Below are 13,309 nucleotides of genomic sequence, written 5' to 3'. Positions count from 1 at the left end.
CGTTGCTATTTTGTTGGATAAAATGGTTTTGAAGGTTTCGGAGTGTAGTTTATTTCTGCGACCTGGTCCAATGCGTTGTTGTTGCAGGTTTCCGTTTCTGGTGTACGGTATTGGAAGAGATTTTGAATATGATGGCGTGGTGGTCCGTCCATGGTAGTGTTATGTTGTAGAGTATATCAATGTCCATATTTTGTTTGAAGATGAGGTCCAGGGTGTGTCTTGACCCGTGTGTGGAAGTCTTTATCAGTTGCTGGAGACCCAGTTCTTCCAGTTGGTTGATGCAGGCGGTCGCAATGTGATCACATTGCGAGTCATTTGCCCAAAGGTTAAAATCCCCAAGTGCCATGAAGAAGATTAGTCTTTAGCCCAGGAGGTCTGTAGCATAGTAGAATGTGAGTGTTGTCATGGGGTGTTGATTGAAGGTGTAGCGTCAGTGTCTCCATAAAAGCCACTGGGTTCTGTACCCTTGGTTTGGTGAGCGCCAGGTGCAATTTAAAGATCACTGCTAGGCCTCCTCCTTTTTTTCCCTTTCCGATGCTCCGTTAGGATCCTATAGTTCTTTGGCACCAATTTGGTAAGGATGGTGTTGCAGTCGGGAGTAAGCCAGCTTTCAGTTATGAAGAGGCAATCTATGTTGTTATCGATGATGAAGTCATGTACTTCCATTCTGTGTTTGACTGCCGACCTGGTGTTGATCAAGGCGCATGCTAATTGTTGTGGATGATTAGCTGTCTTCCTGTGTTTGACTGTTGATTGTAGGCCAGTATTTAGTAGTCGTTCTTTTTGTAGGATTTTTTCTAAAGAGGGTGGCAATGTTGAGGTGGTATTCCTTAGTCTGTGGAGAGCTTCTGCTGAGTATTTGAAGTAGCACATGGCCTGCGGAGGGAAGTTGATGGTCCTGGGAGGACAAAAGATGGTGATCCTGCTCTGGGATTTTATCCTGTTGCCGGCCTAGTTATCAGTCTTGCCGCCGTGTTAAGGCTATTTGTAAGTGCGCAAGTTGATCTTTACGGTCACCTAAGCGGTCAGAGTATTTATATTGGGGTCATAAATTCCTGGCTGTTCCCGCTGCCTCTACTTGAAGTGAAGAAACTGGACCGGAAGATTACTGCTGGCGAAGGCCGAATGGTTGAGCTAATGACGGTGTAAAATAATTTAGGTGGCGGTGCTGAGTGGGGGGGGGGGGGGTCCTGTTGATCCCGACAAAGGCAAAAAAAACCCTAGCTGTGCCAGCCAATTGCACCAATAGGGGGAAAAAATTCCTTCCTGACCACCGAAGGTGGTCAGACCGCGAGACCCTGGATCAACCACGGGGGGGGGGGGGGTTGTGGTGTTCACGCGAGCTTACCTGAGGGTGGTGGTCCTGGCTTGCTGTGCGGTGGTCCTGTTGTGGTGGTCCTGTCTTGCTGTCTCCTGGTGTCTCTGCGTAGCGGTCTGATAGTGACAGGCAGTGGAGTACTGATTCAGGAAAAAGCCTACGGAGAGGAAGGAGGTGGGTAATCTGGGAGGTGGGCTCATCCAGTGAGCTGGGTGGTGGGCTCAAGTGTTCTGGGGCTCAGCCACAGCCACGGTCTTCCTTGTCTAGCAAGCTAGAACATTGGAGGTGACCAATGGTGGCTGTGGTTGATGCTCCCCCAGATGGCTCCCCTGGTAGGCGGGGGACCAGGTCACCAACAGAACCTGCTGAGGGGGGGTCAGGGGGTGCCTCCAGGTCCTAGTGGAGCTGAGGCAGTGCCTGGAGGTGCTGGGTGTACCAAGATGGCAGTCGGGCTAGGCCGGAGCCACGGTGTTTCCTGCGGGCGTGTCCTGGCAGGAAGCGGCGGTGAGGATCGAGCGATCCGTGGTGGGTGAGTCAAGCGGCAGCTATCGGGGGCCGGGGGGATCCCTGTCATCATGTCTTGGTCCCACTGTATGTAAGTGTAGCACTGATCGCCGAAGGAGCTGCTGATTTAATTCGGCTTACTGTTACCTTCTTCACCTCATGCGTGTCTAGGGGTTTCCCGAGGTAGTTGGCCCAAGAACTGCAGAGACTGACACCAGATCCACTCAAAGGGATTTTTATTTGCAAAAATAGTTAACGAACACAGTCTCTCAACATAGGGTTAGAGGGTTTAGGTAGGAAAAAGTCCAGGTACTCTTAGTGCTAAGTCAGTATGGAAAAACACATATTTCATATCAGGAAATCCAGAGAATAGCCACTCACAGCTGGATCCTCACCCTTATTGGATAGTCCTTCTCTCACCAGGTCTAGCCGCCAACAAGGTGTTTAAATCAGATACAAGTCTCTGCCACAAACTTGGTGTAGAACACTTTAGTAAAACTGAAAGTGTCTTGCAGCCGGTTCGGCGATACCACACGAGATTAGAAATGTGCGATTCGTTTCGTACAAATCTGAAATTCATACGAATTTCCCAAAATTCGTACGTTCAGGAGGATCCGAAATACGAATTGCCATGTGTCCGAATTCTGTACGCAATACGAACTTTTGTTTACGAATTTCGGATTTTGGATCAGTTGTCATCGCATCGACGACTCAGTCATTATGCTTATTATGAGGGGCTCCCACCATCCCTGTGCTATGCTGACGTCCTCCTGGGGCTGCTTATTATGAGGGGCTCCCACCATCCCTGTGCTTTGCTGACTTCCTCCTGGGGCTGTACTTCTGCTGTGCTCATTATGAGGGGCTCCCACCATCCCTGTGCTATGCTGATGTCCTCCTGGGGCTGCTTATTATGAGGGGCTCCCACCATCCCTGTGCTATGCTGACTTCCTCCTGGGGCTGCTTATTATGAGGGGCTCCCATCATCCCTGTGCTATGCTGATTTCCTCTTGGGGCTGCCCCAAGAGGAAGTCAGCATAGCACAGGGATGGTGGGAGCCCCTCATAATGAGCACAGCAGAGGTACAGCCCCAGGAAGAAGTCGGCATAGCACAGGGATGGTGGGAGCCCCTCATAATAAGCAGCCCCAGGAGGAAGTTAGCATAGCACAGGGATGGTGGGAGCCCCTCATAATGAGCACAGCAGAAGTACAGCCCCAGGAGGAAGTCAGCAAAGCACAGGGATGGTGGGAGCCCCTCATAATAAGCAGCCCCAGGAGGAAGTCAGCATAGCACAGGGATGGTGGGAGCCCCTCATAATGAGCACAGCAGAGGTATAACCCCAGGAGGAAGTCAGCATAGCACAGGGATGGTGGGAGCCCCTTATAATAAGCAGCCCCAGGAGGAAGTCAGCATAGCACAGGGATGGTGGGAGCCCCTCATAATGAGCACAGCAGAGGTACAACCCCAGGAGGAACTCAGCATAGCACAGGGATGGTGGGAGCCCCTCATAATAAGCAGCCCCAGGAGGAAGTCAGCACAGCACAGGGATGGTGGGAGCCCCTCATAATAAGCAGCCCCAGGAGGAAGTCAGCATAGCACAGGGATGGTGGGAGCCCCTCATAATAAGCAGCCCCAGGAGGAAGTCAGCATAGCACAGGGATGGTGGGAGCCCCTCATAATAAGCAGCCCCAGGAGGAAGTCAGCATAGCACAGGGATGGTGGGAGCCCCTCATAATGAGCACAGCAGAGGTACAGCCCCAGGAGGAAGTCAGCACAGCACAGGGATGGTGGGAGCCCCTCATAATAAGCAGCCCCAGGAGGAAGTCAGCATAGCACAGGGATGGTGGGAGCCCCTCATAATGAGCACAGCAGAGGTACAGCCCCAGGAGGAAGTCAGCATAGCACAGGGATGGTGGGGGCCCCTCGTAATAAGCAGCCCCAGGAGGAAGTCAGCATAGCAAAGGGATGGTGGGAGCCCCTCATAATGAGCACAGCAGAGGTACAGCCCCAGGAGGAAGTCAGCACAGCACAGGGATGGTGGGAGCCCCTCATAATAAGTAGCCCCAGGAGGAAGTCAGCATAGCACAGGGATGATTGGAGCCCCTCATAATGAGCACAGCAGAGGTACAACCCCAGGAGGAAGTCAGCATAGCACAGGGATGGTGGGAGCCCCTCATAATAAGCATCCCCAGGAGGAAGTCAGCACAGGGATGGTGGGAGCCCCTCATAATAAGCAGCCCCAGGAGGAAGTCAGCATAGCACAGGGATGGTGGGAGCCCTTCATAATAAGCAGCCCCAGGAGGAAGTCAGCACAGCACAGGGATGGTGGGAGCCCCTCATAATAAGCAGCCCCAGGAGGAAGTCAGCATAGCACAGGGATGGTGGGAGCCCCTCATAATAAGCAGCCCCAGGAGGAGCAGGCGAAAACTGTACCAGTGGTGCATGGCAGCAATCCGCTTCTCTTTTTCTCATCTAATGAAAGTCGTATTTCGGATAGGAAATTCTTCAACGGAATTTCGTATTTTGGATAAAAACCAAACTTCCATCAACATCGACTGTCATTATATTGAGGTATATTTTTGCCTTTAAATTCATCGTAACGAACGTTCATACAAGTTAACGATCCTAACGACAATTCATATTTCGTACGAAACGGAACGGAATTTCGAATACGAAGTACGAATTAATTTTAATACGAACCGTAACGGAACAGAACGAAACGAATTTATTGACGGCGCCCATGTCTACACGAGATTGGATTCACTTGGGGTCTTCCAACTGGTCCAGGCTCTTGTTGAAAAGGCAACCCTTGCGTGGCCTTCTCCTGAAGAGTCCTCCCCTTGAAACCTTCACAGTTGCTGGGCCTTTCCACTAACCGAGACGGCACCGGACCACCTCAGAATCCTTCCTTCAGTTTCTATACCTTGGGCTAGCCAGCCCCGAGGCTTGAGGTTGGGTGGATCCACAGCCCAGGCCATGGCAGTCCTCGGGGCTGGTCAGGAGGACCAGGACCAAACAGTCAGAATTCAGAAAGCACTTCTGGACCGGAACCCCGAAACACGTGACACCCGCACCTCAAGTACCCTCCCCCAGAAGGCACAGCAAGAGTGACACTCCCACTGGGCTGGTTGCGATAGAGAATAACCTCAGTGGACCCAACCAGACTGTGTTCTAGACCCTGCCATGATGACAGCGCCACCTATGGTCAGGCAGAACACCAGGCAGTCCAGCTAGACTGGTGCTGAGGTCTAAATTTAGAATAATTGAACCCAAAACCAAACTGCGGTTCAAGGGTAAAGTTAAATGACAAAACACATAGTGCATGCTCTTCAGGAGCCGGGGCTACATAAGACTGTATCCACCCTATCTTGGGCCCACTGTATGTAGCAATGTAGCCATCCTGTCTTGGTCCCACCATATATAGATGTAGCAATATGGACTACAAGCATAAAGCACCATACTTTCCAGTGTCTCAAACCATCGCTTGTCCCTCTAGTGATATTTACTTTTCCTACTACACCTTATCGGTTTACACTTAACCAGCTCCCACAATCCGGTGAAGAACATCTGCATCGTGGACTTTATTGCCATTACTGATACCAGGGGCCCCTATATTATCACTTTTAGACCTGATCTCGGTTCTTAGGATAGCATTATGGGCTGGCTGGGATCCATCTTTTACATTAGGGAAGTGCATATATATATATATATATATATATATATATATATATATATATATATTATTGTCATTGTTATTACTTGTCTTGTCTTTACAGGGGGTTCTTCTGCTGAGTTGGCGCTGTTGCTTAAAACTCCGCAGATCTACTACCTCCTTTTTGTAGCAATGTTTCCTATTCATGGTTCAAGTAAAATATCCATAGAACCTAAATACGCTGAGTTGTCTGATTATTACTCCACAGTGAAAAAGGATGTCTGAACCCAGAGTGTCAGGTGGGTTGAAATGTTCACCAGGTCATGGCTGTTCAGATGAGCAGGTAATTCTAAACAGTCATCTAGGGGGCCATGCTACATAGGCATGTAGCCACCCTGTCTTGGTTTCACTGTATATAGGAACGTAGCCACCCCGTCTTGGTTTCACTGTATGTAGGAACATAGCCACCCTATCTTGGTCTCACTGTATGTAGGAAGGTAGCCATCTTGGTCCCACTGTATGTAGCAACGTAGCCACCCTGTCTTGGTCCCACTGCATGTAGGAACGTAGCCACCCTGTCTTGGTCTCACTGTATGTAGGAAGGTAGCCACACTGTCTTGGTCCCACTGTATGTAGGAACGTAGCCACCATGTCTTGGTCCCGCTGTATGTGGGAAAGTAGCCAACCTGTATTGGTCCGACTGTATGTAGGAATGTAGCCACCCTGTCTTGGTCCCACTGTATTTAGGCACATAGTCGCTCTGTCTTGTTCCTACTGTATGTAGGAATGTAGCCACCCTATTTTGGTCCCACTGAATGTAGGAAAATAGCCACCCTGTCTTGGTGCCACTGTATATAGCAATATAGCCACCCTGTCTTGGTCCCACTGTATATAGAAATGTAGCCACCGTGTTTTGGTCCCACTGTATGTGGGAACGTAGTCACCCTGTCTTGGTCCCCGCATATATAGGCACCTAACCAGACTATCTGTCTCTTTCCTGAAATGGACTTTGGACTATGGGATTTGTAGTGTGCATAGAGAAGTGCACTTCACCATAACTAATGCGCACTACTCGTTCCAAACACAAACTACTAGCCTTGTTTGCAGACACTAAGACCAAATAATGAAGCCCAACTGAGTCTCCACCACAATCTACATTTCCTCTTCAGTTTCTCAGAAACAAATAGTGTAAAAATAAACTTTTTGGCAAACGTCTCTTGCACAGACTGACCATTCTTGACCGTCCTCAACCTTCTCAGAGGGCCAGTATACTTAAAACCGACCATACGCATACAGAAATATTTGCCTAAACAATTCCCTTACATTTATATACAATAAGGAAGGCCATTTATGTCCATTGAGCCAAAAGAACATTTATGAGGTCAGGTACTGATGTTGGATGAGAAAACCTGGATCACAGTCAGTGTTCCAACTCATCCCAAAGGTGATTAGTATGGTTAAGGTCAGGGCTCTATGTGGGCCAGTCAAGTTCCTCCACTACAAACTGGTCAAATCGTGTCCTTATGTCGCTAGCTTTATACACGGGGCACAGTCATGGTGAAATAGAAAAGTTACCACCAGGCTGGAAGAGCACAATTGTCTAAGCCCTTGTACACACGGTTGGACATTCTGACAACCAAATCCGTTGGATTTTGTCCGACGGATTTTGTCCGAAACTGTTGCATACACACGGTCGGACAAAGTTGTCGGAAAATCCGATTGTACATAACGTGATGGCGTTATTTCGTTACGACGGGACTACATTCAGGCTAGTAGCCAATAGCTTTGGTCTAGGAATTTGATCTGAGCATGCGTGGCACTTTGTCCGTCGGAGTAGGCTACACATGATCGGAGTATGTCCGATCGGAGCATTTTGTCGGAAAACTTTACCGGCAAGTTGGAAACGTTGGTCCGTCGGATACTCCGACGGAAACAGTCCGATGGAGACCACACACAGTCGGAATATCCGACAAAACGGTCCGATAGGAAACATTCCGTCTGAATCTCCGACCGTGTGTACAAGGGCTAAAATATCTTCGTATGATGTAGCCTTTACAGAACCCATCACTGTAAACATCTGAACTCAATCCTTTGGAGGGGTGTCCACAAACTTTTGGCCATATAGTAGGTAGGATGGTCAGGTGATCACAAACTTTTCGCCATATAGTGTATTTTGGTTAAGTCTGGTGGCCCAAATAGCCAGAAGAAGACTTTTTGTGTTTTTTAAGATTATCCAGAGGAAATCCCTCTTATTAGTTTTCCTATATTATTTATGTTAGCTTATAGCATTTTAATGTTTTTCAATCCCGAAAAATAGGTTTAGCCTGCCCAATCTAACTATGCTTTTACATGTACCCAAACCTCCACCATAAACCAGACAGGGTTCTAAATAAGTCCTATAAAGCCCCATACACACTATCAGATTTTCTGCTGACTTTTTCCTTCAGATTTACCAAAATCATGTAGTAGAAGGGCCTGCCTGATTGCATACAAATTGAAATTCCTAAGGTTTGACCTCATATTATATGGTTTTGGTAAATCTGAAGGAAAAACTCAGCAGAAAAACTGATAGTGTGTATGGGGCTTTAGCCAGAATGTATTGCTAAGTCTGGAGAATTTGGCATGGCCATCGGGTGAAAACAAGATGATGCATCATGCTGGATTTTCCATTGGACGATATACAGCATCTGGCAGGGCATAGTCCAGATATGAGCTAAAGCTAAATGTACCTTGTCCCCTGCAAACAGGGAGTCAGACTGTGCCACCATTCCACCCCAAATGGAGCAATTTGTTTTGAGTTGATGTTTGATTGGTATCATTGGTAAATGCTAAATAGTCTTATTTCTGGTAAAGATTTGTAGATTTTTAAAACCTCTCTTTATTTCTATAGTCATGTGTGGTTCAGTATCAGGAACGGAAGCTACACCGCGTGGAAATACAAGACATGTATCCAGTGTAGAAGGAGAAGAGGTTGTCCTAGCTGTGGATTACACCGATATCACAGACATCTCCTGGACAATTACCAGTAACAATCATCAATTTGCTTCAACAGTCCCAGGTGAACCCATTGATATTCGGGATGATAAGTATAAAGGACGTCTGAACACCACAGCAAATGGATCCTTAATTATAGATAAACTGACCAGAGAAGACCAAAGGAGATATACAGCAAGTATACTAAGACACGGAACAGGGGTGTGCAATCAGGTCTATAATCTCACAGTGTACAGTAAGTATTTATACCGATTAATCTACGGTATTTATTGGGAGGAGTCAACACATTTTTACTGAAATGTTACAGAAATAAGGCAGTTTCCAACAATAGCACTACATACGTTGCAGGTCATACAATTCTTCAGGCAGTAAAGTAAAGGTGATGCTTATCAGCCAAGCACTCTTTAAGTTGTGATATACCACGGGCTTGCAGACTATGGAATATCTTGGAAGCACTTTCCTTGGAGGAGGAATAAGATTACTGGATCAGCCTGAGACCCCGAAAGTCCTTGCGGTTATCTGGATGTTAGTGGGAACTGGCAAAAGGGACCACTTGTAAGTGGAAACCTACTCCTTCCCTCCCCGTCGGGTACCCCCCCCCTATCACTGCTCCTACTCTCTGCCTAACCAGCAAGGCTCTGTCCCTGACCAACTCTCATGCCGCGCACACACAATTGGAATTTCGGCCAGCGAAAAAACGATGAGAGCTTTTCATCGGAAAATGCGACCGTGTGTATACGCCATCAGGATTTAGTTGGCCGAATTCCCGCCAGCAAAAATTTGCATCTTCTCAATTTTTCAGACGGAAAAACGTATGTAGCCACCCTATTTTGGTCCTACTATAATTCCGATCGTGTGTAATGCAATTCCGATGCGCAAAAACTCCTGCATGCTCAGATTCAACTATGAGATGGGTGCTATTGGCTACTGGCTATTGAACTTCCTTTTTCTAGTCCCGTCGTACGTGTTGTACGTCACCGCGTTCTTGATGGTCGGAATTTGGTGTGACCGTGTTTATGCCAAACAGCTTGAGCGAAATCCCGTCGGAATTCCATCGGGAAAACCATCAGAGCTTTTTCCCACCAAAATTACGATCGTGTGTATGCAGCATTACACTACGGGCAGACCAAATGTATGTAGAATCTGCTATTTAGGCACGCCTATGTCAAGATGGCCACCTAAATCTCATGGGATGTTGGCATCCAATAAGAGATGCGGTTTCCCCAAGATGGCCATCCCGGATCCCATAATAGGAAATAAATTAGTCTTCAATAGGCTCTCACCAGCCTGAAAAAAAAAAGGCACAGCCCAACACCTGCCTACATGCTTGTGCTAGACATGACTATGGTAAGACAGATGCAAGCTGGCCTAATACCTTTGTACATACCCTACTATTATGTTTACCATCTTAAATAACCAGACTACACCCTTTTGGAGTAAACTTGGATGTACCGGCCATTTTATTAACAATAATATTATTTACAAACAATACTTTTTCAGATCAATCGTAACCATGTTGTAGATCTTTGAAGGCACTTAAAAGACCCCAAGTTTATATCGTATCAGCGTGACACACCAGGTTCCCAGTCGCAGCATGGTGACTCGGGACAATACCAACTCTTCAACTTCCAATGCTGATACCCATATCCAAATGCCCAGTTAAAACTTGGTTTCATAGTTGCTAAGGTTGAATAAAGACACCAGTCCATCCAGTTCAACCTGAGTGAGTGTCTACAATTGCCCCTATCCCTGTACATTGCACACACATCAGTCCCTACCCTCAAGGAGCCCACAATCCAAGGTCCCCATTCATGTACTAGGGCCAATTTTGGACAGAAGCCAATTAACCTACCTGCATGTATTTGGATTGTGGGAGGAAACTGGAGTACCCGGAGGAAACCCACACAGGCACAAGGAGAACATGCAAACTCCAGGCAGGTAGTGTTGTGGTTGGGACTTGAACCAGCGACCCTTCTTACTGCTAGGTGAAAGTGCTAACCACTACACCACTGTGCCCCCCCAGTTGGTTAACTGGCATCTTCCCGAGGATCCCATACCAAGATGGTTCCACACTATGCCATACTAGTCTTAATTTTAGAAGGTCTCCAAAGATCTCAACCGCCATAACTTACAACAATAAATCCCAAAAGTTCCAAGTATAATACAGACAACAGGGCGGGAGGGTCGTAGCTGTTTATTCGTCCAGTGACCTCCAACTGACCACCGGACACCGGCCCCTCCCTAACTATGCTGCATACTATTCTGGCCACCCCCTCTACTCTGACCAACTCAAAACACCCAGTTAACCCTTAATTGGCAAGCTGGCCCTGCTACCCTGTGATGCCAGCCTTGCGCCTATTCCTGCGTCTTTTGCTTTCGGGCTTCTCTGGAGAGCAATGAGTGGGAGAAACACTGGCATGAGCGTTCTGTAACCCTGACTGACAAGCTCTGCATAGAAAGCTGCACTGAAGCTATATGAGCAGAGGATACGCATTACTTTGCAACATTGGTGCATGCCGTCTCTTTCTCACCTTTAAAAGATGAGGTTATGTTGAGTAAATAGACACCACAAAAGTCAACCTCAAAATTGTCTCTTGGCAATACTTTAAAAGCCGTTACAGGTCGAAAATGTTTAGATGTAACAGTGAATGATGACCCTAGAAATATGTCAAACATTTCTATATGTGCACTTTCGTGTTCATATTAGGCTTTTAGTTTGTTTTTGTTTTTTAAAATTAATTTTTTACTTTTTTTTTTAATTACTTTTTTACTTTTTTTTTTAATTACTTTTTGACTTTTTTTTTTTAATTACTTTTTTTACTTTTTTTTTTTAACTTAACTTTTTGCTAGAACAAGAGGATTGGCAATCCCTCTATGTGATAGCATAGTGCAGGTTCTCCCTAAGGAAATATCAGGGGACATTAGAGGGACATTAAACCCCTAATGCCACCTCTGTACTCTGTTGAAGCTGAACGAGCACAGACTGTACTTTAAACCTTTAAACTCCAAATTTTTCAATGAGTTAGCGCGACTCAAAATGTGCTCTACCAAACGGTGGAGCAGAACGTTAACGGGTTAACAGCATAGTCCCTGGCCAGAGTCATTGACACCTGAGTCTGAACCTAAAAGTGCTCAGAGCCGAACACTTCCAGGTTCATACCACTCAGGGAAGATCAGCAAGAGGATGCCCGCTGATCAACCGCTGCTCTCCAATTTTTTTAACACTCACCCAAACTACTTCTGCAAGAAAGATGGCAGTCAGGATTAAATATCTAAGCTGCTATAGCTGCCAGGAGTTTGTTTACATGCCACCACTGCAGGCTGGCCACTCTCTTTACAAGTGTTTTGCAAAATCTCCGTGGACCCTGCTTTAGATGTACCAATACCTATGCAGAAAAGCCTCCCTAGTAATCCATCCAACATATATGCAATCAGATTGGCCCTCTCATAACACAGTTGTTGAAAAGTCTATAGGAGTTTGTACAGCTAGATTCTGGAGATGAGCATGAGAACAGGACTCCAGCGCTACAAGGTATTCTCACCTTGCAGAGTTGAGGTCCCGGATTCCATTCCCACCAGGAACCATGTGTGCATAGAGTATATTCTGCCTATATTTCTATGGGAGTCCTGCCAAATTAAGTAGAAGGTAAACTAAAGTACTAGATCGCTGCTAATTTAACAAAAAAAATTATGCTTTTTAGATAAGCTGGTGAAGAGCACTCCAAACACAGACAACTACTACTCAATATCCACAGGTAAGGAGACCCCCCCCATACAAATTTACAGCTATAGCTTAATGATTCTTTTTTAGTATTAGTATCAAAACAATAAGATCCTAGAATAGTATTGTGAGATATGGCTTCCTTTTGGGGTGGATTGACCATAGCCTTGGTAACAAAGAAGCATTGGGTAGGCACGTTCTTTCCCACCATGTTTTGAAGCAGCTTTGGCTGGAGTGTACCTTTGTCACGTAAGCATGAGTTAGTCTAGGTAGGAGTGTCCTCTAAATCCGCTGTCTATCAAATACTGTGTAGGAACTAGAGACTTAGCCCAACTGTTATTACCCATCGAAAGCAAAAAGGACTTGAGGAACAATGGCAGAGCCAGCTTCACACCCTTTAACTCTCAAAGGTAATTACAAGCTACTAATATATGGGCTCATTGAAAATGTTCTCAATGGTTCCCAGTGGCCAGTGGAAAATACATTTATGGGTCTCCATCTAACTGTACTCAACGCACCCATTACCCTGCACCCTCTGGCTGCAACTGCAATCCACACAATTTAGTTCCCATTTCTCTTCTTCCTAAGACCAGACTGCCTTTCTCTTGCACATTTTGGAATGCCCGCTCTGTCTGTAACAAACTCACCTCTCTCCATGACCTCTTCATCGCTAACTCATTTAATCAACTCGCCACTATCGAAACCTGGCTTCATGAATCCGACACTGCGTCTTCAGCTGCCCTATCCCATGGTAGTCTTCTCTGGACTCACTCCCCCAGATCCAGTGGACCTAAGGGAGGGGGTGTCAGAATTCTTCTATACTTCACCCGCCGCCCTCTCTTTCACTCTGCTCATTTGAGGCACACTGCATTCGTCTTTTCTCTCCAGTTTCTATAATGCCCCGTACACATGAGCAAAAATTCCACCAGCAAAAGTACAATGAGAGCTTCTGGTCCGAAAATGCGACCGTGTGCATGCTCCATCAGACCAGCAAAAGACTGGGAGCATGTTCTCAATTTTTCGGTCGGAAAAAGTTCCGATCGGAAATTCCGATCCTCTGTACCAATTCTGTACCAATTCCGATGTGCAAAATTCCTACGCATGCTCGGAAACAATTTGACA

General features: G+C 46.5%; 1 protein-coding gene across 1 annotated transcript in view; it reads left to right on the top strand.

Moving 5' to 3' along the window:
- Positions 1-13,309, top strand: part of LOC143942763 (uncharacterized) — a 32,595-nt gene that overhangs the window by 5,717 nt on the left and 13,569 nt on the right. Inside the window, exons 2-3 of the mRNA XM_077464154.1 lie at positions 8,363-8,701; positions 12,168-12,221. Of these exons, the coding sequence (XP_077320280.1) occupies positions 8,363-8,701; positions 12,168-12,221 (393 nt within the window). The remainder of the gene's footprint in view (positions 1-8,362; positions 8,702-12,167; positions 12,222-13,309) is intronic.

Source organism: Lithobates pipiens, unplaced genomic scaffold (genome assembly GCF_037356315.1).
Source record: "Lithobates pipiens isolate NorthernLeopardFrog02 unplaced genomic scaffold, aLitPip1_a1.2 Scaffold_30, whole genome shotgun sequence".
NCBI classification, from domain to species: Eukaryota; Metazoa; Chordata; class Amphibia; order Anura; family Ranidae; genus Lithobates; species Lithobates pipiens.
The sequence above is the reverse complement of the archived record's forward strand: the minus strand, read 5'-3'. Positions and strand labels throughout refer to the sequence as shown.